Consider the following 26959-nt stretch of genomic DNA (forward strand, 5'->3'; position numbering starts at 1 on the left):
TTTTAAATGCACGGGACTTCCATCACAGATGACAAAAATGAAAAGGGCTGTATTCTAACTCAGTGTGCCATTGAGTCTCCTTCCTCCTCTCAGCCTAGTTACAGGAACTTGCTGGTGCATAAAGATAACATTGTGTCTACTGAATTCACTATTCAGAAATTATGCTGTAATATGGTGCAATATGTCTTAGACTCATCGCATCAAAGTACAGTTCAGGAAAGCAATAAAAATCATGCGCCTACAAAAATTCTGGTGACCACACCAGGGAGAAAGAGTAAAGAAACAGAACAGGGTATTTACCTTCAAAATTAAACCAGCTAGACTTTAAAACATGCACACTTCAACAAAAAAAAACTTAAGCATGGCCTCTTTTGGGAAGCAGACAAAATAACTTCTTTAGCCTTCATAGTTGAGCATATACAGGCCACGGTAGATCTTGTAAAACAGATGTAGACAGCCATACATTCCATACAACCACAAATCTCCAGGGAGAGGCAGACTTCTACATACACCGCCCTACCTCTTCATGACTGCAAGGAAATACATCAGCAACTTCTAAATATAAAGCACTCATAAAAACATGTTACATATGTCAATCCATAGCTATAAATTATTTTTTTTATTCACCTCTCAACTATACCTTTATAATGAAGATGTAAAGTAGAAGATGAAAGGCATTAAAGCTTTCCTAAATAAATGTGCTGTTTGAAAGTCCCCACTCTGTTTAAAAATGTAATTTCACATTTGGAAGAGTCAGAAAAGAGTCCTGTTTATGCAAAACAATTGAACAGAAATTGGCATTAGAAAATCACCGGCTCAGCAGAAATGAGACTCAAAACCTGGTCAGTGCATTCTCCTCATAGAACAACACAGCGCAGAACAGGCCCTTTGGCCCTCAATGTTACACCGACCTGTGAACTATTCTCAGCTCGTCCCCCGACACTATCCCAAAATCATCCATGTGCTTATCCAAGGATTGTTTAAATCTCCCTAATGTGGCTGAGTTGACTACATTAGCAGGTAGGGCATTTCACGCCCTTACCACTCTCTGCATAAAGAACCTGCCTCTGACATCTGTCTTAAATCTATCACCCCTCAATTTGTAGTTATGCCCCCTCGTACAAGCTGACGTCATCATCCTAGGAAAAAGACTTTCACTGTCTACCCTAACTAATCCTCTGATCATCTTTTATGTCTCTATCAAATCCCCTCTTAGCCACCTTCTTTCCAATGAGAACAGGTTCAAGTCTCTCAGCCTTTCCTCATAAGATCTTCCCTCCAAACCAGGCAATATCCTGGTAAATCTCCTCTGAACCTTTTCCAATGCTTCCACATCCTTCCCGAAATATGGGGACCAGAACTATACATATTTTTAGGAATTTTACTTACATCATTGGTGCAAGAAATATTGCAGCTTATTGGTTTTACATAAATATTTCACTAAATTTTCAAGAGCTTTAAACTGAGCTTGAACTGCAGTGGTTAAGCACAAAGACAATAAAACAATGTAGCTAGTTCAAATCCAGGAAAAAACACAATTTTTTCCATTAAATAAGTTTTATTTTAGTGACAATAAAGACACTTAGAAACAAAAGTTGTCCTTCCAAATTATATGAATTACAACACCAACGTACATTTTCTACGATATCTTTAATGGATAAAGCAAAGCACAGGTTTTGACCAAAAGCTTGGGTAAGATGTTTTTGAAAAATCTGTTCAACATAAGTAAATAAAGAATTCCATCCATGAATTATCTGACAGGTCTTCTGATAGTATGAAGATGGATGTGAGGTCAGCGAGAAGTGTTGCAGAGGTAGAACCAGATGTCATTATTATTCATCTGGAGTTTGACCAAATGACTGGATGATGTCATCATGAATCAATGTGCGGATTAAAAAAAAGTATGGAGCCAATCTTACATCAGTCTATTGCATTTCTTGTGAAAAGAACAAGAGCAAGAAGGTGGAAGGAACTGTACACTCTTTCACGGTCAGCCAGAAGGGGCCTGTGCGATGGAAGGTTACATTTATATAACATGAACTGACATTTTAGTTGCGTGGAACATTCTAGTATTGAGCTGCTAGTTGCATGGTGATCCAAATCAAAATGTAAAAATTTAGATCAAACATGAACATAGATGTAAAAAAGGTAAGCCAAGTAACTGAATGCAAATTTCTCCAATCTTCCCTCATCCTCCTCGAGAATGTAGCAATCTAGCACCACACTCCAATTACTTGCCAACCATTATCCTTATATCCGTATTCTGATCCCAACAAGCTAGTAAAATGTGGTTCCCTAACTCTCACATTTTCTAACAAAGACAACTGATTAAGACGACAGACTTTGCAAATCCTTGCCTTTTATCATTCTGGCCCTGTGACACTGAAATGAAATGACAAATCTCCCCTCTATCTCTTTAGAGTTCCCTTATCCACTGCCCTACAGTCGCATGGAAGCTTCAATACCAAATGCCCGAGGTAGAGAATTTACTCACTGAACTACTGAAGGACTCAACTGTCTTTCAAATTTACCTTCTAGGCTTACAAGTTCAGATACTATAGTTTTTGGTATTTGCAACACAAATAGTTTTCGGTCAGAACAGGATTTTAAGTTCCATCTATTCAAATGATATGTTTCCTAATATTGTAAGTGATTAAACTTGCAATATAAATGCAATGTCACACAACATCCTCATGCAACGTAATGACTTCATAACATTCCGTAACACTTTGAAAATGAAACAGAATCTACGATAATGCTGACCAACACCTATACATGATCAGCATTAGATTACATTACATTAGATTACATTACAGTGTGGAAACAGGCCCTTCGGCCCAACAAGTCCACACCGACCCGCCGAAGCGAAACCCACCCATACCCCTACATTTACTCCTTACCTAACACTACGGGAAATTTAGTATGGTCAATTCACCTGACCCTGCACATCTTTGGACTGTGGGAGGAAACCGGAGCACCCGGAGGTAACCCACGCAGACACGGGGAGAACGTGCAAACTCCACACAGTCAGTCGCCTGAGGTGGGAATTGAACCCGCGTCTCTGGCGCTGTGAGGCAGCAATGCTAACCACTGTGCCACCATGCCGCCCACATATTATTGTCTGTTTTCATACTGCTGTCTGCTACTCAAGCTATATGCTCACAAAATGTCACTAAGAAATTCTGATCACCACGAATGAAGGCAAACATTCAATGTGATCATATAAATACAAATTGCTAGAAAAACTCAGCAGGTCTGTCATTATAGAGTCAGAGAGATGTACAGCATGGAAACAGATCCTTCAGTCCAACCCGTCCATGCCGATCAGATATCCCAACCAAATCTAGTTCCACCTGCCAGCACCCGGCCCATATCCCTCCAAATCCTTCCTATTCATATACCCATCCAAATGCCTCTTAAATGTTGCAATTGTACCAGCCTCCACCACATCCTCTGGCAGCTCATTCCATAGGAGAACGTGAGGTCTGCAGATGCTGGAGATCAAAGTTGAAACTTTATTGCTGGAACAGCACAGCAGGTCAGGCAGCATCCAGGGAACAGGAGATTCGACGTTTCGGGCACAGGCCCTTCTTCAGGAAGAAGGGCCTGTGCCCGAAACGTCGAATCTCCTGTTCCCTGGATGCTGCCTGACCTGCTGTGCTGTTCCAGCAATAAAGTTTCAACACAGCTCATTCCATACACGTACCACCCTCTGCGTGAAAAGGTTGACCCTTAGGTCTCTTTTATATCTTTCCCCCCCACCACCCTAAACCTATGCCCTCTCGTTCCAGACTCCCTGATCCCAGGGAAAAAGACTTGGTCTATTTATCCTATACATGCCCCTCATAATTTTGTAAACCTCTACAAGGTCACCCCATAGCCTCCGACGCTCCAGGGAAAACAGCCACAGCCTGTTCAGCCTCTCTCTGTAGCTCAGATGATCCAACCCTGGCAACATCCTTGTAAATCTTTTCTGTAACATCTTTCTGATAGAAAGGAGACCAGAATTGCACGCAATATTCCAACAGTGGCCTGACCAATGTCCTGCACAGCCGTAACATGACCTCCCAACTCCTATACTCAATACTCTGACCAATAAAGGAAAGCATACCAAACGCCTTCTTCACTATCCTATCTACCTGCGTCTCCACTTTCAAGGAGCTATGAACGTTTACTCCAAGGTCTCTTTGTTCAGCAACACTCCCTAGGACCTTACCATTAAGTGTATAAGTCCTGCTAAGATTTGCTTTCCCAAAATGCATTTATCGGAATTAAACTCCATCTAGCACTTCTCAGCCCATTGGCCCATCTGGTCCAGATCCTGTTGTAATCTAAGGTAACCCTCTTCGCTGTCCACTACACCTCTAATTTCAGTGTCATCTGCAAACTTACTAACTTGCATCCAAATCATTAATGTAAATGACAAAAAGTAGAGGGCCCACCACCGATCCTTGTGGCACTCCACTGGTCACAGGCCTCCAGTCTGAAAAACAACATTCCACCACCACCCTCTGTCTTCTACCTTTGAGCCAGTTCTGTATCCAAATGGCTAGTTCTCCCTGTATTCCATGAGATCTAACCTTGCTAATCAGTCTCCCATGGGGAACCTTGTCAAACGCCTTACTGAAGTCCATATAGATCACATCTACCGCTCTGCCCTCATCAATCTTCTTTGTTACTTCTTCAAAAAACTCAATCAAGTTTGTGAGACATGATTTCCGACACACAAAGCCATGTTGACTATCCCTAATCAGTCCTTGCCTTTCCAAATACATGTATATAACCTGTCCCTCAGGATTCCCTCCAACAACTTGCCCACCACCAACATCAGGCTCACTGGTCTATAGTTCCCTGGCTTGTCTTTACCACCCTTCTTAAACAATGGCACCACATTTGACAACCCCCAGTCTTCCGACACCTCACCTGTGACTATCGATGATACAAATATCTCAGCAAGAGGCCCAGCAATCACTTCTCTAGCTTCCCACTGAGTTCTCAGGTACACCTGATCAGATCCTGGGGATTTATCCACTTTTAACTGTTTCAAGACATCCAGCACTTCCTCCTCTGTAATCTGGACATTTTGCAAGATGTCACCATCTATTTCCCTACAGTCTATATCTTCCATATCCTTTTCCACAGTAAATACTGATGCAAAATATTCATTGAGTATCTCCCCCATTTTCTGTGGCTCCGCACAAAGGCCACCTTGCTGATCTTTGAGGGGCCCTATTTTCTCCCTAGTTACCATTTTGTCTTTAACATGTTTGTAAAAACCCTTTGGATTCTCCTTAATTCTAATTTGCCAAAGCTATCTCACGTTCCCATTTTGCCCTCCTGATTTCCCTCTTAAGTATACTTCTACTTTCTTTATACTCTAAGGATTCACTCGATCTATCCTGTCTATACCTGACATATGCTTCCTTCTTTTTCTTAACCAAACCCACAATTTCTTTAGTCATCCAACATTCCCTATACCTACCAGCCTTCCCTTTCACCCTGACAGGAATATACTTTCTCTGGATTCTTGTTATCTCATTTCTGAAGGCTCCCCATTTTCCAGCCGTCCCTTTACCTGCGAACATCTGCCTCCAATCAGCTTTGGAAAGTTCTTGCCTAATACCGTCAAAATTGGCCTTTCTCCAATTTAGAACTTCAACTTTTAGATCTGGTCTATCCTTTTCCATCACTATTTTAAAACGAATAGAATTATGGTCGCTAGCCCCAAAGTGCTCCCCCACTGACACCTCAGTCACCTGCCCTGCCTTATTTCCCAAGTGTAAGTCAAGTTTTGCACCTTCTCTGGTAGGTACATCACATACTGAATCAGAAAATTGTCTTGTACACACTTAAGAAATTCCTCTCCATCTAAACCTTTAACATTATGGCAGTCCCAGTTGACGTTTGGAAAATTAAACTCCCCTTCCATAACTACCCTATTATTCTTACAGATAGCTGAGATCTCCTTACAAGTTTGTTTCTCAATTTCCCTCTGACTATTGGCGGGTCTATAATACAATCCCAATAAGGTGATCATCCCTTTCTTATTTCTCAGTTCCACCCAAATAACTTCCCTGGATGTATTTCCAGGAATATCCTCCCTCAGCACAGATGTAATGCTATCCCATATCAAAAATACCATTCCCCCTCCTCTTACCTCCCTTCTATCCTTCTTGTAGCATTTGGTTCCTGGAACATAAAGCTGCCAGTCCTGCCCATCCCTGAGCCATGTTTCCATCGTTAACTCTCTCTTCACTAATGTGTCAGTTTCTGAAGAAAGGTCACTGGATCTGTTAATTCTGTTTTCTCTATACAGATGCTATCAGGCCTGCTGAGATTTTCCAGAAACTTTCTTTTTGTTTCTGATTTCCAGTGTCTGCAGTTCTTTGATTATTTGTATTCATTAAGATCTGGCTGATTTGTTTGTGTTCTGAATTCCCTTTTACTCTCAATAACCTGAAATTCACCTCCAAACAGACCCCACCACCAGGGATATATTTCCCTCCCTACTCCTCTCCGCCTTCCGCAAAGACCGTTCTCTCCGTGACCACCTGGTCAGGTCCACGCCCCCCTACGATCCACCCTCCCATCCTGGCACTTTCCCCTGCCACCGCAGGAACTGTAAAACCTGTGCCCACACCTCCTCCCTCACCTCCATCCAAGGCCCTAAAGGAGCCTTCCACATCCATCAAAGTTTTACCTGCACATCCACTAATATCATTTATTGTATCCGTTGCTTCTGATGCGTTCTCCTCTACATTGGAGAGACTGTGCGCCTCCTAGCAGAGCGCTTTAGGGAACATCTCCGAGACACCTGCACCAATCAACCAAACCGCCCCGTGGCCCAACATTTCAACTCCCCCTCACACTCTGCCGAGGATATGGAGGTGCTGGGCCTCCTCCACCGCCGCTCCCTCACCACCAGACGCATGGAAGAACGCCTCATCTTCCGCCTCGGAACACTTCAACCCTAGGGCATCAATGTGGACTTCAACAGCTTCCTCATTTCCCCTTCCCCCACCTCATCCTAGTTTCTAACCTCCAGCTCAACACTGTCCCCTTGTCTTGTCCGGACCTGTCCGACATGCCCAGCTCCTTTTCCACCTATCCACTCCACCCTCTCCTCCCTGACCTATCACCTTCATCTCCTCCCCCACTGACCTATTGTACTCTATGCTACTCTCTCCCCACCCCCACCCTCCTCTCGCTTATCTCTCCACGCTTCAGGCTCTCTGCCTTTATTCCTGATGAAGGGCTTTTGCCTGTCCTCAGATTTTGCCTGTCCTCGGATGCTGCCTGAATTGCTGTGCTCTTCCAGCACCACTAATCCAGAACCTGAAATTTTTGTTATACAATGGAATCAATCTCTGCATTAGAAATATTCGAGGACCCTGCTGCCATCACCTTTTGATGAAGAGAGTTCCAAAGTTGCTCAGAAGGAAAGAATGTTTAATCTCTGACTTTAAAGGGTAAACGCTAATTTTAAGTCAATGCCTCCATTCTTTACTCACCTACAAGAGTAAACATCATTTCTAAGTCGACCTTGTCCAGACCATTCAACATCATGGATGTTGAAATTAAATCACCTTTGACTCTTCTAAACTCCAGTGAGAGCAAACCTAGTTGGCACAATCTTTCCTCATAAGCAAACACTCTTATTCCAGCTTCCAATACAGTAAATCACTTCTAAACCATCCCCAATACATATATCTTGTGCATTTTTGATTTCCTTTAAACGTTTAAAGAACAAAGTTTTTTGTTATGTGGCCTCAAAGCCCTGCACAAATGAAACAGCATTCTTACTTTTGTGTATAATTCCTCTTGTAAGGATAATATCCAATAAACCTTCTTGATCAATTAAGAGTCACAGAGTCATACACCATGGAAACAGACACTTTAGTTGAAGTCATCCGTGCCAACCAGACATCGCTATTTGACAGAGACCCTTTTGCCAGCATTTGGCCCCAGATCCCTCTAAACTCTTTTTATTCATATCTCTATTCAGATGTCTTTTAAATATTATAATTGTACCAGCCTGCACCGCTTTCTCATTCGATACACGCACCAGCCTCTGCATGTAAAAGGTACCTCAGGTCCTTTTTAAATCTTTTCCCTCTCACCATAAATATATGCTGTCTACTTTTGGAGTCCACTCGCCTGGAGAAAAGACCTTGGCTATTCACCCTTTCCATGCCCCTCATGATTTTATAAACTTCTATAAAGTTACTTGTCAGCTTGAGACACTCCAGAGTAAAAAACCCCACCCTATTCACCCTCTCCCGATAACTCAAATCTCCAACTCCAGCAAAATCCTGTAAATCTTTTCTGCAACCTTAAGTTTAACAACATTATTCCTATAGAAGGGCAACCTGAATTCTATGCAGTATTTTAAAAGTGGCCTCACAAATTTCCTGTACAGCCGTAGCATAACATTCTAACTCCTATGCTCAATGCATTGACCAATGAAGGCAAGCGTGCCAAATGCCCTCTTCACCATCCTGTCTACCTGCGACTCCACTTTCAAAGAACTATGCATGCACTCCTAGGTCTCTTTGTTTGGCAACACTCCCCAAAGCCCTATCATTAATAGTATAAATCCTGGCCTGGCTTGCCTTACCAAAGCGCAGCACCTCACATTTATCTAAATTAGGCTCCATCTGCCACTCCTTATATGACCCAACAGATCACGGTCCCATTTTACTTGGAGATAACCTTCTTCACTGTGAACTACATCACCAATTTCAGTGTCAGTTGCAAACTTAATAATCATGCCTCTTATCATTCATATAAATGATGAAAAGCAGTGGACCCAGCACCAGTCCTTTTGGCACACTGCTGGTCGCAGGCCTCCAGTATAAAAAGTAATCCTCTATCTTTGTACTTGCAAATTGACTTTTTATAATTCATGCACTACAATACCTAGATCCCTCTGCACCTTGAAATTCTGCAGGTGTCCTCTGTTTGAGGTAATGCTCCTGCCAAAAGACACAAGAGCAGAATTAGGCCATTTGGCCCATCAAGTCTGCTCTACCATTAGATCATGGCTGATGTGTGTCTCAACCATATTCTTCTGCTTTCTCCCTCTGACCCTTGATCCCCTTACTAATCAAGCACCAATTTACCTCTGTCTTAAATACATTCAATAACCTGACCTTACATCAATGAGTTCCACAGATTATACATTGTCTGGCTGGAGAAACTCCTCTAAAGCATCATCCCCTCACTTTGAGACTGTGCCCTTGGGCCCGAGTCTCTCCTACTGATGGAAACATTTTCTCCACGTCTACTTTATCTAGGCCTCTCAGTATTCTCTAAGTTTCAGATTCCCCCTCACCCTTCATTGAGTGCAGAGCTAGAGTCCTCAACTGCTCCTCATATGTCTAGCCCTTCATTTCCAGGATCATTCTTGTAACTCTGCTCTGTATCGCCACAAACACCAGCACATCCTTCCTCAGATATAAGGTTCAAAACTGCTCACAATATTCCAAATGTGATTTGACCACAGCCTTATACAGCCTCAACAATACATCTCTGCTCTTTAAGTGAACGCTAACACTGCATTTGCCTCCCTAACTGCCAAAAGAACCAGCATGTTAACCTTAACAGAATCCTGAACTGGGACTCTTCAGTCATTTTATGCTTCAGATTTCCAAAGCCTTCCCTGGTTTAGAAAACTAACTGTACCTCTATGCTTCCTACCAAAGTTCATAGCCTCACATTTTCCTACAGTGTATTCCATATGCCACTTCTTTGCCCAGCATGTCCAAGACCTTTTACATCCTCAGTTTCCTCAATAATACCTGCCCCTCCATCTATATTTGGGTCATGTGCAAACCAAACAATAATATCTTCAGTTCCTTTATCCATGCCATTAGCATGTAGCATGACTAGGTGTGGTCCCAACACAGACCTTTTGTGCAACATCTTGTCAAATCTCTTCAGGAAATCCAAGTGAGAGTCAGTTATTGTCACATGAATTCCCAGGAGACAGTACAGCAGTGCTTCATAGGAGGCTCCAAAACACTGAAGTTGTCACCTAGACAGGGGATTAAATGTCTGCAAATCAACCTCCCAGCTCAGCGAATATACCCACAACCATGATTGTCACATATTATCTTGAAAGAGACAATGAAAAGTGTTTTGTTGCCACAATTCAGTGCCACTTTGAGTTACAGAAAAAGATTTTTAAAATTACACAAAGAGAGTTCATATTTTGTACAATGAGTCTTCAAACACGTCTCCAGCACTTCTGCAAGGTGCCCGGTGCCTCAAGGAGTCCTCACTTCAGGTAATGCCACCATAGTAACAGGTGCTCTAGAAGAGAGGAGCGAGAGCGCGAACAAAGAATGTGATCATCCTGGAGCATACAGGCGCAGGAGCCTGAACCTACCTATTGTGCTGGCACCATCATCTTGACTTACACCATGTTAATAGGCTCACCCTTATCCACAGAACATTTTCTTCTTCAGAGAATTCCAATAAATTGGTTCAACACAATTTTTCACTCAAAACCAAGCTGACTCTCCCTAATAAGACTGGCTTTTCCAGCTATAATCTTTTTAATGATTGATTCTGGCATCATGCCCACAAAAGAGATCAAGCCAACTGGCCTATGCTTTCTTGAATCTTGCAAAGTTTGCAAAATTTACACCAGCATACCTACTATCTCATGAGCTACCTATTTTAATATCCTTAGAGAAAGTCCATCAGGACCTGGGAATTTGTCAGCACTACTTTCCTTTAATTTCATCAAGTTTTCCGCTTCCTTCCCCCATCTCCTGATTTACATCTATTTCTGGGACATTTTCTTGTCACCATTATTGTCAAGGCAGGAACAAAGTATTTGCTCATTTCACCTACCACTTTCATTGTATCTACTACTAATGCTTATCTTCAAGTCCAAATCTCACTTTATTAACTCTTTGTTTTTAGATAACTTTGAAAATACTTGCTAGAGAGTTTACGATTTTTGCACACTTCTTCTCAAACTAATTGCTTCCTCCTGACTTACTGCATACTTTTCTGCCATTCTTCACATTCTCACCATCATCTGACCTCCCATCCATTTTTGCTCAATTATAAGCTTATTTTTAAGTTTCAAGTAATGATGGATAGTGTTGTTTTTAATAGAAATATACTTATTAAGCGTTCTCCTTAAGTATCTGCCCCTGACACACTATTGATCTCTCTCTCTCATACTAGCTATCACATTTCATTTTGCTAGTTCAGCTTTCATGCCCGTATAATTACTCTTATTTGAATTTAAAACAGCAATCTTACACATATATTTCCCTTCTTCAGACCGAATGGAAAATTCAATCATACTATTGTCACTGCTACCTAGAGGTTAATTAACTCTGAGGTCATTTATTAATCCTGTCTCATTATGCAATACCAAGTCTGATACAACTTGCTATCCAGTTGCTTCTAGAACTGGCTGTTGCAAGAAACTCTCAAAAGCATCCAGGCTACCACAACTGTTCACCTTTGGTTGTGTGACTGAGTGTAATATTTACAAAAATTGATAATTTGTTAAAAGGATAAATACACTTTCATAGAGATTCTGGAGAAAACTAAATGCTCCAAGAATGACTTTTGCATGCTGCACTCCATGAATTATTTGGTTATGATAAGTGCAAAATGGAACTCAGAGGCTAAGACTCTATGATTCCCACAACTAAAATGAGTTATTCTAGTCCCTGCCTTTAGTTACAAGCAGCTTCCTCCTTTTTCCTGGAACAATGCTCAGTAAAAATGCAAACAGCACTCAAATAGAGTCATAGAGATGTACAGCACGGAAACCGACCCTTTGGTCCAACATGTTCATGCCGACCAGATATCCCAACCCAATCTAGTCCCAACTGCCAGCACCTGGCCCATATCCTTCTAAACCCTCCCTATTCATATTTCCATCCAAATGCCTTTTAAATGTTGCAATTGTACTAGCCTCCACCACTTCCTCTGGCAACTCATTCCATACACATACCACCTTCTGCATGAAAACATTGCCCCGTAGGTCTATTTTATAACTTTCCCCTCTTACCCTAAACCTATCCCTCTAGTTCTGGACTCCCCAAACCCAGGGAAAAGACTTTCTCTATTTATCCTATTCATGCCCCTCAATTTTATAAAGCTCCAAGATTACCCCTCAGCCTCCGATTCTCAAGGGAAAACAGCCACAGCTAGTTCAACTTCTCCCTATAGCTCAAATCCTCCAACCCTGGCAACATTCTTGTAAATCTTTTCTGAAACCTTTCAAGTTTCACAACATCTTTCCAATATGAAGGAGACCGGAACCGCACACAATATTCCAACAATGATCGAACCAATGCCCTGAAGAGCCGCCACATGACCTCCCAACTCCTGTACTCAATACTCTGACCAATAAAGGAAAGCATACCAAATGCCTTCTTCATGATCCTATCTACCTGTGACTCCACTTTCAAGGAGCTATGAACCTGCACTCCAAGGTCTCTTTGTTCAGCAACACTCCCTAGGACCTTACCATTAAGTGTATAAGTCCTGCTAAGATTTGCTTTCCCAAAATGCAGCACCTCGCATTTATCTGAATTAAACTCCACTGCCACTTTTCAGCCCATCTCAAGACCTTGTGAGGTAACCTTCTTCGCTGTGCACTACACCTCTAACTTTGGCGTCATCTGCAAACTTACTAATTGTACCTCTTATGCTCATATCTAAATAATCTCTATAAATGACGAAAACTAGTGGACTCAGCACCGATTGTTTTGGCACTCCACTGGTCACAGGCCTCCAGTCTGAAAAACAACCCTCTGTCTTCTACCTTTGAGCCAGTTCTGTATCCAAATGGCTAGTTCTCCCTGCATTCCATGAGACCTAACCTTGCTAACCAGTCTCCCATGGGGAGCCTTATCGAATGCCTTATTGAAGTCCATGTAGATCACATCTACCACTCTGCTATCATCAATCCCCTTTGTTACTTCTTCTGAAACCTCAATCAAATTTGTGAGACATGATTTCCCACGCATAAAGCCATGTTAACTATAAGTCCTTGCCTTTCCAAATACATGTACACCCTGTCCCTCAGGATTCCCTCCAACAACTTGCCCACCACCGTCAGGCTCACCGGTCTATAGTTCCCTGGCTTGTCCTTACCACCTTTCTTAAATAATGGCACCACGTTAGCCAACCTCCAGTCTTCTGGCACCTCACCTGTGACTATCGATGATACAAATATCTCAGCAAGAGGTCCAGCAATCACTTCTTTAGCTTCCCACAGGGTTCTAAGGTAAGCCTGATCAGGTACTGGGGAATTATCCACCTTTATGCATTTCAAGACATCCAGCACTTCCTCCTCTGTAATATGGATATTTTTCAAGATGTCACCATCTATTTCCCTACATTCCATATCTTCCATCTCCTTTTCCACGGTAAATACTGATGCAAAATACTCATTTAGTATCTCCTCCATTTTCTGCGGCTGCACACAAAGGCCGCCTTGCTGATCTTTGAGGGGCCCTATTCTCTTCCTAGTTACCCTTTTGTCCTTCATGTGTTTGTACAAACCCTGTGGATTCTCCTTAATTGTATTTGCCAAAGCTATCTCATGTCCCCTTTTTGCCCTCCTGATTGCCCTCAAGTATACTCCTATTGCCTTTATACTCTAAGGAGTCACTCGATCTATCCTGTCTATACCTTACATATGCTTCCTTCTTTTTCTTAACCAAACCCACAATTTCTTTAGTCATCCAGCATTCCCTATACCCTCCAGCCCTTCCTTTCACCCTAACAGGTATATACTTTCTCTAGATTCTTGTTACCTCATTTCTGAAGGCTTCCCATTTTCTAGCCGTCCCTTTGCCTGCGAATATCTGCCCCCAATCAGCTTTTGAAAGTTCTTGTTTAATACTGTCAAAATTGCCTTTCTCCAATTTAGAACTTCAACTTTTAGATCTGGTCTATCCTTTTCCATCACTATTTTAAATCTAATAGAGTCATGGTCGCTGGCTCCAAAGTGCTCCCCCACTGACACCTCAGTCACCTGCCCTGCCTTATTTCCCAAGATTAGGTCAAGTTTTGCACCTTCTCTCAAAAAGTGACATACAAAGAAGATAGACTTTCGAACAGAAACTAGTAGTGAAGACATCAATATTCAGGTATTGAGTTTAATGCAGTGAACAGGATTTCCTAGTTTTTAGTTCAAGAGCTTCCAACAGCTCTCAACTGAATAAACCAATGGTTTTGAATTCCAAGTAGGTGACTATGTCTGCATAATTCAACTCTCAACTAATTATAACAATATTGGTCTTAAGGGTGCCTGACAGGGTAGATGTAAAGAGGTCATTTTCCCTTGCGGGAGACTCTCGGACCAAAGCCATTACCTCAGTGCAAGGGATCGCCCATTTAAGACAGCTGAGGAGGAATTTATTGTCTCAGAGTATAGTGAATCTGTGGAATTCATTTCACATGGAACCATTAAGGTTGGGTCATTGAGAATGTTGAAATAGATGTACTTTTAAATCATATGAGAATCAAGAGTTGGGGGTGGGGGTGGGGGGAGAGAAAAAGAGAGAAGTCGAGTTGAGGCTTATCAGATCAACCATGATCTCACTGAATGGCAGAGCAGACTCAATGGGCTGTATAGTTTACTCCTGCTCTTATGTCTTATTTTGAAAAAAAGTGTCAATGCAACTTACTGATCCCACTGACATTATGGGGAAACAAAATACTGCATTACATATTGCAGTTTTATACCAGCAATAAACATTAACTTTCAACAGATGGATTGAAAAAAACACAGGAACACTCACAAAATGAATATGATAGGGGAAAGAATCATTCATCGTTTCCAATTTCAAATATGAAATATATCAAAGTATATAGATTAGGACCTTTGTGACAAAATTAATAATGTATTTCAACTCATGCTACTGTAAAATATATTCTAAATCATGACAGACAGCAGTTAATTATCCTTGTTTGATTCTTATGTATTATTTTATCTATCATCTTTCTCAAATAGGCATAAAAGTTGGCCAAGGATAAAATCTTCAAGGTAGCTGCAGCAACGCCTTCTGCCGAACTGTAATGTTCAGTTGTTTTCAACCGTCGTCCTTTCTCGAAACCACCCAAACTTATTTTGTACAGTTGTGAATAAAAATGACTAGCTGATGCTCTCCCGAAATAAATGCGTTTTTAAACAAGTAGTGTGTTCGTACTACATTAGTCAGTTCAGGTCAAATAAGGTGGAATAATGTCAACAACCATTAACACAGCTGAGTTTCAAAGCAGAAAAATCTAATTTTGCATTAGTATGGATCATTAACAGACAACTTTCTATCACTTTTAATCATTACCTGTAGAGAGTATAAAGTTTTAATGTCATAGCTGATGTCAACTAACTTGACTCGTGCTCAGTTAGATCTTAAGTAAAATCACCGGAACGCAACGATCATGTCAGTAAAAAAGCTTTAGACTTTTAATAATCTTAAGTAAAATGCAACAGTGAACAAAGCAACCAAAGCTATGATGATGTACAACCAGTGAGGTTTGAATCTGCAATGTACGTGAGGACGGTTACTAAAACTAAACTCGTTACCATTATGCAGTCTCGGCACACGATGTCACAACAATTTGAACAAAATCAAAAACGAAGGCAATGGATGATCCGATAAAAGCGAAAAATGGGTGGTGGTGGGGGTGTTATAAAATACAAGTGGCAGCGTCATATTGTACCTAAACAAGACGCAGTCGAAGCAGAACAGGATGTCCATCGAGCTGTAGCTGGTCTCTTTGCCTCCTCTTGATCTTCACATGCTGTTCCCAAGATCTGCACTAACTTCCTCCTCGACTGCTCTGCCCAGAGGATCGTACAACCCCCGGTGAATGCAGTGGGGAAGGAAAAGACAGAAACATTTCTCACAAATACACACAAGCGGTTAACTTTCCGAAAGAGAAGAATCTTTAACCCAACAGTGACAGGAATTGCGCAGAGTTCAAACACTCATCTGCGTGTTTACCCAGGCTGGCAGCGGAGCCAAGGACGATCAGAACAAAATGCAAATCGCTAACCGACAGCGTTTTCATTCCTCCCCCCCACTTCTACCACTGTTTACTTTTAAAGGCACCGAGACAGAGGTCAGGAATATTAACTGTACCTGTGCAGTGTGTACGATCCATTCCTCTTCAGCCTCATATTTGCTGACAGGAGTCTTAGGATGAAATCCAGACTGATTTTGTCAAATAGATAGATAAAAGGAATCCTTGCTGACGTTAATTAGCAATCTTTTTACGAGCGGAGTTTTTTTTAAAAAAAACAGGGCGAGTTACGTTAATTAAGTACAAGTGAGACAAACAGCAAATCCAGCCCAGAATCTGTCTCCGAGGGTGATGGGCCAAAATTTCCTTCAAATACACCAAAAGGCCAGGTAAATAAAAATAATAAAACCTCCCAGCCGATTTGCATTGATAGCTTGCCACGACCGTTCCCTTGAATGATTCGGTCTTGTTTCGAAATCACCTCCTCCTCACTGCCACTGAATCCCACTTGTCATAAAATAACTGCAAATCACTCCACTGCACTCCCAGGGAAAACAGCAAGATGGATCTTCAGCCTGCCTTCTGGGTGAACAGAACAATTTTGGAACAGCGTTCCTGTGAACTAACAATTCTTGGTCTAATAAGAAACATTGAACGCCGTTACAAGTTCCCAGACTTAGAACTGTTTTTTTTCTCTCCCCTGGGCAGGCTGCCCTGCATAAATCACAGATGCATAGGATTTCTGATTAGGCTGTTCAGTTTTCCTTCCTGTCTACTTAATATCCCCTCAAATGGAGCTGCCCACTTGGATCCTGATTGAAACAAGAAATTTACTGTCAACGGGCATTTTAACAGGTTGGGGGAAACAATTTTTAAAAAGTATTTTCATTTTAAAGGAAGTCAATAACTGTCGACAGACTTTTCAGGTCGCGAATAATCGTGTAGAAACCAAATTTAGAACTGAATAAAATAAAGTTTTATCTTAAACCAGGCAAAAGCCTAAGACCCCCTCATGAAATACAAAGGCCGAAGACCCCAGGGCCTATAAATAATGACTTGTTGCATATGGCCATCTCAAGTTTCATGTCTTTCTCTAACCAAGTAAAACGGTCTAGAATGTAAAGGCCCTAACACTATTACATAGCTAGTATTTATTAAACTTATAACCTTATAGACTATTACATAGTTTAACCGTTCTTAAGAAGCTTTCATTATATATACTTCAAACAGCTGACAGTCATTAATTAAACTCATTTGAAATGTCTCTTCCTGGCTCTAGTTGAGATCCATTGAAGCTAAGTGCACATTCAGGACTTTGTTTAAATAAAGTAACAAGAACATATTCGTGTTCAGAAGAAAATACGCTCCATTTTGAAAATTCATGTTTGCCAGGATTACCTTAAAACTTTTTTGAATGAAACAGAAATCTTTTCAATAAAAGCCTCCCAGACAGAAGGGGAGGGGAAACCGAAAAAAAAGATTCCCTGGCTTTATCTTTCCATAAACAGAGCCAGGTGGCGTCAGTCTGGGAGTTTGACTGGCGAGTCAGTTTTTCCTCTTCTTTAAAGAACATTTCATTCTTGTTGGATACTTTACCAATTGATGCAGCACAGATGTGACTTTTTTTCATGAAAAAGCATTTAAAAATTGTACTGCAATTCCTAGAAAGAAAACACCACAGAATTCTTCCTCCACCACTGTTCAGATAATGTGGTCTTTTGACTTGCTATGTGCCTTTGCTCTTTTGCTTCTGGCAAATATCGACAACTAGGTAATAGTATTTACCCTAAGGAGACGCAGAAAATGCTGGAAACATTTAGTTGGTCAGTTCATATCAATGAAGAAAACAGACAACTTCAAGGTGGTTAGGTGGATTGGCCATAAATTGCCTATATAGTGTTCAGGGATGCATAGGCTAGGTGAGTTAGCTATGGGAAATATGGAGTAACAGGGATATGGTGGGACTGTTTGGGAGTTTCTTTGGAGGGCTGGTGTGGACTCAATGAGCCAAATTGCTTGCCTCCACACTATGTAGAGTTTTTACGTGTCACTTATCTTGGAAATTAAGATACATAAAGGCAATAGCAAGCCTATGTTCTTTGGGATGTGGGTTAACCAAGGCTTTGCCCCATTCACCATCAGGTGAAGCTGCTGGAGATATGGTTAACAGTTGTCGGGCAGGCCCTAAATCCTGGAAGGGGTAAATAGCTACAGAAACAAAATTTGTGCTTGAGGAACATTGTAGAACTTTGGTGTGAAGTGCTCTGATTGTTGCCATAAATTACACTGGTCTGACCCTTTCTCATTTCTGTGTCATGGTGATCACTTGAGCGATCATCTGTTTTATCTAGTGGTAGAAAACGGACCATACTTACATGGACACATTATACAAATCTCTAGATAAAAGGAAGGAAAGAAAATGCAATCAAACATTACTCTCACTTGATAACCACCTACAGAACGCAAATGGAAAATATATAAACATGCCAAAGTTTTATTCATGCCGGTCAGTTTTGGAAAGTTTTATGTAGATAAAACACATTTCATCATAGGCCTATCAGATAGCAGTCTGTATGTAACAACCTCGAGGCTGACAGAAGTTACAGAGGAGGCACTGACCTAGTATTATCGCTGGACTGTTCATCCAGGGTTCCAGATAACAGAAGATGGTGGATTTGAATCCAGTAAATATCTGGAGTTAAGAATCTAATGATGACTATGAATCAGTTGTTGATTGTCAGAAAAAAAAGGCATCTGGTTCACTAATGTCCTTTAGGGAAGGAAACTGCCATCCTTACCTGCTCTGGTCTCCATGTGACTTCAGACCCACAGCAATGTGGTTAACTCTTAACTGCTCTCTGGGCAATAAATACTGCCTAACCAGTGACACCCTCATCCCATGAATGAATAAAGAAAAAAAAACGCGGAGAGTAGACCCTGTCAGATAATTCCTGAGCAGACCTCTGTCATTTGGCTGAATGTCTTACTAAGAAGCGCCAAAATGTAGCTTCGCCAATGGTGAGAGAGGCACTCCAGATCACATCCTTTCCACATGCCCAGAGGCTCACCCCTTCCACACAGAGCCCTCGAGATTGCATTGGTGGAGAAGCTACAATTGACCACCTCCTGTAGAATGCACTCCTACAAAGAAATTCTAGAGATATGCAGTGCTGTTAGTTGAGGTTCATCTGGCAAGATGACATATGACTATGCTTTACAGACTCTTCCCACGGTTGCACACCAACCTAAACATCAACTGTTGCTGAAGGGCCATTAACCTGAGAGATGCCCTTTCTTCCAGATATGAACTAGCACATTCGAAAGTCCAGCATTTCATGCTCACGAATAAGCTAAAGTTTAAGGCAGTTGCTGCAATGGCACATTTGGACAAAACTGCACTTTAATGCTTTTCAGCTATATTACACCATGGAGCTGGAGATTGTAGGACCCTTTGGGGTTGTATGCCTGTTATACATTTTGAACATAAAGAGCACTGAAGTTGTATTGAGGCTAGTTTATTTCTATTGCAATTCCTTGTAATTTGAAATTTGATTTTTTTTGCCCTCAGACTTGACATGGAATGTATAATGTTATGATTATTAGAATTGCATTGAGTGGAACATACTAATGGAGACAAGTTGAAATTGTTTTCTTTTTCTGTAATTTTCAAGTTCAAGTGTTTTGGAATGCAATTTTCTGAATACAGCATGTTCTTGGAATGAATATTTAAGGTACATTGAAACTTTACAACATTAATTATTTGTTCTCTCCTCACAATCTAATGAACCAACACTTCTGGTTTTGACTCAGGTTTCCAGCATTTTTAATTGTTAGTTTGCATTTTGTTTACTTGAACTCAAAGTTATTTGATATTTGCATCAGGGCAAGCTACGATTTTCTCTTTTAAAAAATTGCTAGGAAGGAAGAATAGTGGTTAAAAATTTCAAATAAGCACTAGATTTAGCATTTGGGAAGGAATACTGAACTCTGTGCTCAGCAATTTTTCCAATCTGTACTAGTTTCGAGTGACATTTAAAACTGCTGCATGTGTCTCAGATTTTGAGGGCAATTACACTTTTATACAATATGATGATTTTTAGTTTTAATGTTGCAAAATTGAATTTTACGAGGTTTATATTTTGAATAGTTAAACTTCTATTTCTCTCAACAATAAACTAGATTAAAATTATGTGTTTATGAGATAATACCTGAGTCACTGTATGCATTCTTAAGATCGCATGCCACTTCAATATAACTTCAACATTGGAGGGAGCCACACACCAGTCGAGGACGTTTTTAGGTTATAGGTTACAAGCTTCAAATAATCCTCATTGAGGGTTTGGTAGCCTAAGCACCATCGCTGGCATCAGCTTTATCCCTCAGCCTTAAGAGAGATCTTTATCTCATGCCCAAAATAAAATTGGAAAAATTAAAAAACTGTATCTTTGTTATTTGAAAGCTACGTGTTCCATGTAAAATTAGGATGCATTCATCTGATTTTGAATATCATGTCCCACCACCTTTAACAAAGTGCAGATTTGCAGAGGAAGAGTATGGATCAGATTAACATTTGTCACAATCTATGTCTTTTAATAATTGTTCTTTTGAAAACTGTGGACTGAAATTGGGGAAAAACGATTTTTAAAAAGTTTGCTGTATGTTTTGTAAAGCAAGTCACCTGACACTATGCCAAGAATTGTGTAATTAGCTGTTTGAAGAAACAGTGTCCAAGTGGTTGCAGACAAATTGGAGCTTCTGCATACAGGTGTTGCCGGTTGGCACCAAGTAGTTTACTGGTCTATGTACTAGTTACTAGTTATAATGATCATAGCGTTTTGCTTGTCACCAACTGTGAGATTGGTTCTCCTGTAGTTGAACAGCTTGGGGCTGGGAACAATATAGAGAGAAGTGTTTTGTACTTCACCACAACAGAAAGCAAAGTGGTTCCACTGTCTGTAGTCAAAACACTTTTTAAACCTGAAGATAATCAGTTCATCTTTCCTTCAGCAGTTATGGTAAGCTGTAATTTTTAACTGATATGTCAGAAACCTTTAATATGTGAACTAGATATCTTGTGCCGCTTGCAAACCAGTGGAAGCAGCCAAAGATAGATAACTGAAAAGCACGTTCTTACCAGCAAAAGAATAAAGCGGATCAACTCAGCAGCCTGTGAATAGGAATTGCCGTCCAGCTTTCCTTCATCCATAAGCTATTTGCCTTATCTGTCCATGTATGCAATGACGAGTTCATAAAAGGGTAGGGGTTTCAATCTGTAGTGTTATATACCAATGGTTTATAATGCTTCACTTACAGCTAGAAATCAACTACTTTTAATAAGTATTCATTTATGGTTAATACAGAAACCTGGTCCATGCTTTCTGTCAACATGGATCTGAAAATCAGAAATTGGGAAATTTTGTATTGTCATTTTAAATTCTTTAACTTTTGTGAAACTCCTGAAAAAGCAAGGCCTAATTTACTCATGACACAAGATATTTCAGGAATGATGCAAGATCCACCAACAGTCATGTTACAAGATAGCGCCAGCACAGGAGGGGGTGTTCTGGCTTGTCAGAGCCTTATGCTCCAGCAATATTTTCTCTTTACACTTCTGGCCTTCTTTTCTTTTTCTTCTTCAACTTTGAGACCAGAGTGGTAATGTTGGCTGCGGCCATGGTGGCTGGGTCCAAGCTTGGACTCCCTGCAGCAGGGCCTAGACCCTGTATTTCTGGTGGCAGTGGCAGGGCTGGAGCCTAGACTCTTTGTGGCAGTGGCAGTGAGGCCTAGAGCCTGGTCCCTTGGTGGTGGGATGGGGAGGCCCGAAACCTGGATTCTTGCCGGTAGTAGTGTTCAGAGTGGAGTCTCCTGGCAGCAGCAGGCCCACAACCTGGATGCTTGACAGTAGCTGTGCCCAGAGTGGAGACTCCTAGCTGGTATATGCCCAGAACCTGGATGCATCGCGGGGTCAGCAAGTCGGCAGTGGCCATAACGCCTGGGCCTTCTGGGTCATCGGCATGATCGTCGCTGTTCCCAGGGCAGGATTCTTTGGACATGCCAGAAGAGTCCCAATTCAGGATTCTCTTCAAGTTAACATGCGAGTTCAGCTGGCAGTTAGGAAGACAAATGCAATATTAGCATTCATTTTAAGAGGGGTGGAAAATAAGACCAGAAATGCACAGCTGAGATTTAATAAAGCTCTGGCCAGACTGCATTTGGAATAATATGAGCAATTTTAGGCCCTATATCTAATGAAGGATATGCTGCCACTGGCGGGGTCCCAGAGGAGGTTTACAAGAATTATCGTCCAGTTTTAGGCCTTGTCATATGAGGAAAGGTTGAGGACTCTGGGTCTTTACTGAACGGAGTTTAAAAGGATGAGGTGAGGAATTTAATTGAAACTTAGAGAGTACCGAGAGGCCTGGACAGGGTGGATGTAAAGAAGATGTTTCCATCAACAGGAAAGATTAAGACCCATGGGCACAGCCTCAAAGTGAAGAGATGAGGAGAAATTTCTTCAGCCAAAATCTGGTTAATCTGTGGATCTGATTGCTGCAGAGCGCTGTGGGGGCCAAGTTGTTGAGCATATTTAAGACAAAATAAATAGGTTCTTGATTAAGGTGATCAACAGTTACAGGGAGGAGCATGGAGTTGAGAAACATATCAAACATGTTCACATGGTGGAGCAGACCTGAGTGGCTGAAAGGCCTATTCTGTTCCCAGATCTTATGGTCTTACGTTATTTTAGTAATATAATGTTGCAAAATGTGAACATAAACCATTTCTTTTCACATTAGAGCCCTGGAGCTGTTTTACTGATAGTGTTTGTTATGATCTTCATAGAGACTAGATTCTTCAAAGAAATTTACAATTCCAGTTGCTAACTGAAAATAACTTTCATTGTAGCAAGATTTCAAACTTTAAATAAACTTTTTTTTTGCAAGCACTTTGTAACTCTAGAAAGTAACTTCTCCTTTCATACACATTGTCTGTCACACTCTTCACAGCCCTTTTGGGGTGTTGCTCCTGGCTTCCAATGGGTACATGTATCCCAGACTTGTGAGCATGAATTTAATATGAATCTCACCAGGCACTTTGCTCAGTTTTCAGAATTTCTTTATTCCACCAACAACAGTAAAGCCTGTCCCAATGATTTTTCTACCCCCATGGCCCAGCCAGGACAAATCTCCTGGAATTCCAAGGTGACTGCAGGATGTCTCTCTTGAATGAGACACCATGTCCCTTCCATGTACAGATGATAACTTCCCCCTTTTCTCTGATGATCATGCAGAATTCCTGTCTGTCTGGAACTTGTGTAATTGTAGGGACGCCTGTAATCTGATCTCAAAAATGGCATCCACTGCCCTGTTCCCAATAGTAGGTGAAACACACTGGCCTGGTTAGGTAGATATATTGATTAACTATCCTTAAGACCCCAATTCTCTTACACCTTAGAACTGAATGAACAGGTTGCAGCAAAGCTGCTTACAAACTTAAGCGCCATTCCAGGATTTTGGGTAACACAAACCCATTGTAAACTCAAAAGCTTCTGCCATGGTCTACAAGTATAAATATCTTGCACTTTTTTTCCAAAAGAACAATCTGAGTCTTCCTTTGATCTCTAACAATCAAACCATCCAGGCTTATTTTCTGGCAGATTGCAGAACAAGTCAGATGCAACCCTTCATTTTACTCTAAATTGAAAAAGAACAATCCCGACTCTCAGTAATCTTATAAACCTCATTATTTTAATAGCATCAACAAGATATTTCTTCTTTTAAAGGAAGTTACACAAACTGCCCAGAACACCGGTGTCTATAGACACCGCTCCCTTTCCTCTAAAGCAGCATGTCATGTGCTAACAATGTTACAAATTACTTTGTACAGAAAATAACATTAATATGAATGAGAGTCATATACACAACCAATGTGTTGGGGATGGAGAGCAATTATCTGGATTGTTTTCTCAAATTGGCATGTGTTTATCTCAGCTGACTTTGCCAAAAAGATCAGAGCTTTCAAGTCAGGCTTATGTTCTCATAGTATGGTGAAACACAATTAATTGGGCCAGATTGGATGGATTAGAGTGTGTGTCATTTTTCATGTTTATACAACATTCATTTTTTTTCCATAACAGATATCCCAAAATGTTCAGTTACAAATTAACAGAAGAGGAATAATTTCCCTATATATTAAATTTACAAACATTCTATCATGATAAAACTTCATTTAGATCAGGACATAAAAGCTCCCCCCCCCCTCCCCCATCTTTGTGAAAATTGGGTACCTTAGAGAAGAATTTCTCATACAGGCTAGTAACTAATTTGGTTTGAATCTAAAAATTATTATAATCAGATATTGGGGTATTTATTTTCAATTATATCTGAACAATTATTTTGTTTGCCCTTTAAAATATGCTTAGATTAGTCACAAATCTAATTAAGAAAGCTTGCACAAAACAGGAAACAATAGGCTAGTTAGCCTAAAGTTGTCATAAGGAAGATGTTAAAATTGACTAAGAAAGTTACAACCAGACACTTGGAAAAGCCCAAATTAATCAGGAAAAGTCAGCATGGCTTTGTTCAACTGTGTTCAACAGGTTTGCTGCAATTCTTTGAAGTAACATGTGCTGCGGATAAAGTGGAGCTCATTGATGTACTGTACTTGCATTTCCAGTAGGCATTTGACAAGGTTTCATAAAATGTTATTGCGCACAGTTCATGGTGCAAGGGTAACAGTAACATGGCTAGAAGATTGGCTGGCTATCAGAAAACAGAGTATGCATAAATGGCTCTTCCCTGAATTGGCAGGATGTGTCGTGAGAGTCCCACTGTGGTCTGTGCTGGACCCTTTATACAATTTATGTTAATGATCTGGATTGTGGTTAAAAATAAATGAGTGGACAAAAATCTAGCAAATGTGATGTAAACATTGACAAAAAGAATAAAGACCATATTATTTAAATATAGAAGAACTGCAGGATTCTGAGATGTACCAGTGCATGAGTGACAAAAGTGATTAAGGCAGGAAATAGAATGTTTTACACAGTTATGAAAGAAATTGAACATAACATTTTAACATCTGTTTCAATTATATAGGGCACTGGCAAGACCACATCTCAAAGACTGTGTGTAGTTTTGGTTGTCTTTATTTAAGGAAGAATGCAAATGCGTTAGAATTGGTTCAGAGGGAGTTTACTAGATTGATGCCTGGAAGGAGAAATTGTCGTTTGAGGATAGGTTGGACTGGCTGAGCTTGTTGTAACTGGTGCTTAAAGAGTGAAGGGGATTTGATTGAAGTTTAAAGAATGCTGAATGATCCTGACAAGGTAGATGCAGAAAACATGTTTACTTCAGAGTTCAGAATGAGGGAACACTTCTAATGGGTGACCCTTTTAGGACAGATATTAGAAGATTTAATTTCTGAGGGCCGGGAGGTTTTGGGCCTCTGCCTTAGAATGTAGCACAGGCAGGTTCATCGAGTATTTCTAAGGCAGAGTTAGATATATTCTGGTCATTCAAGGGAATAAAAACCAATCAATAGTTGATATGAATCTGAAATTTGGAACACAAATGGATCAACATGATTTGATTGAATAGCAGAACACGTTTGAAGAGCTGAATGGCTTTTCCAACTTGAAATTAGTATGCTCTTAGGAAAGCAAATGCATTGTTGACCCCATAAGCACTTGTAGATGAGCAGACCATGAGAGAGTAGAAATACAGTAGAAAACACAATGTATTATCCCATCAGCTTAAAAGGGCAGTCAAGCATGACTGTTAAACAGTGCTTCACAAAACTCTTTTGCATAACCCTAAAGTTATATATGTGCAAGTTATCCAAAACCATTACATATAGAATTAGTTAAAAACTGGCAGTTCTTGATTTATAGTGCCTGATTAGAACTGCTTGTAACCAAGAGAGTGATCTGTGGTCAATAAATTTTAAAGATTGACCCTAGAACATCAGAGGCTGAAAGGGGTGAGCTTATAGAAGTTTATAAAATCATGATAGGGTAAATAGCCAAGGTCTTTTTTCCTGCTAGGGGATTCTAAAACTAGAAGGCAGAAGATTAAGATGAGAGAGGAAAGATTTAAAAAGGACCTAAGGGACAACTTTCTCACGCAGAGGGTAGTGTGTGTATGGAATGAACTGCTAGAGGAAGTGGTGGAGTCTGGTACAATGACAATATTTAAAAGGCATGTGGATGGTTACGTGAACAGGAAGGATTTAGAGGGATATGGTTCAAATTCTGGCAAATGGGTCTAGATTAATTTAGCATATCTGCTCAGCATGGATCAGTTGAACCGAAAGGTCTGTTTCTATGCTGTACAACTCAATGACTTTATGACTGACATTTTTTGTACATTAAAAAATGATTTCAAAAATTTTACAAAATAATTGGAGTCCATGAAGACTATTCAAAGCTGGTATCATAAGGCGATGGGGACATATCTCAAGTGATTTCAAATAGTCGTTCTCAAGAATGCTTCCCCTTCTTTATACTTTGTTTTCTAAAAAATGGAATAACTACTTTTGGTGACAATAGCAATAGCAAAACAGTGCCTTTAGAAGACCGAGTGATATCCTCTAATTGGAAAAGAGATGTGCTAGTTGTTGCTTGAAGATATACTGTTGGTCCTTTAGTGTTGCACTAATTATGCTTAATTCTCTGCAGCCATCTTGTCTCCTCTACACAGAATGGACACTGCCCTGGACAGGATACAAAAGATATCCTTCTGTGCTTGTTATCATGCTGAATGCTCTTTGTGCTCTTTAATTTTTGAACACTGTGTATTCGTCTTTATTGTCTTTCGCCACTAAACTCCATGGAACAGTCTGTTTTGATGCAGGCAGCACTTCAAACGCACTTCAAATGGCTTCTTTTCCCACCAAGAGTCCACAAAGAATAAATCTTTGATGGTTTTCAAGTTGGCAAACTGCC

At 40.6% G+C, this 26959-nt stretch overlaps 1 protein-coding gene across 5 annotated transcripts in view; it reads right to left on the bottom strand.

The window, feature by feature from the left end:
• Positions 1-26959, bottom strand: part of mob2a (MOB kinase activator 2a) — a 242423-nt gene that overhangs the window by 78324 nt on the left and 137140 nt on the right. Inside the window, exon 1 of one of the 5 annotated variants that reach the window (XM_043705937.2) lies at positions 16137-16768. The exons of 1 other annotated variant lie outside the window; for it this stretch is intronic. In XM_043705937.2, the coding sequence (XP_043561872.1) occupies positions 16137-16158 (22 nt within the window). In that variant the 5' untranslated portion in view covers positions 16159-16768. Of the gene's footprint in view, positions 1-300; positions 333-15714; positions 16011-16136; positions 16769-26959 lie in introns of those variants that run through there. 3 more of the 5 variants (XM_087996589.1, XM_043705939.2, XM_087996590.1) reach the window with 3 other exon arrangements.

Source organism: Chiloscyllium plagiosum, unplaced genomic scaffold (genome assembly GCF_037043375.1).
Source record: "Chiloscyllium plagiosum isolate Xiang-an unplaced genomic scaffold, Cpla_swu_hap1 HiC_scaffold_18, whole genome shotgun sequence".
NCBI lineage: Eukaryota > Metazoa > Chordata > Chondrichthyes > Orectolobiformes > Hemiscylliidae > Chiloscyllium > Chiloscyllium plagiosum.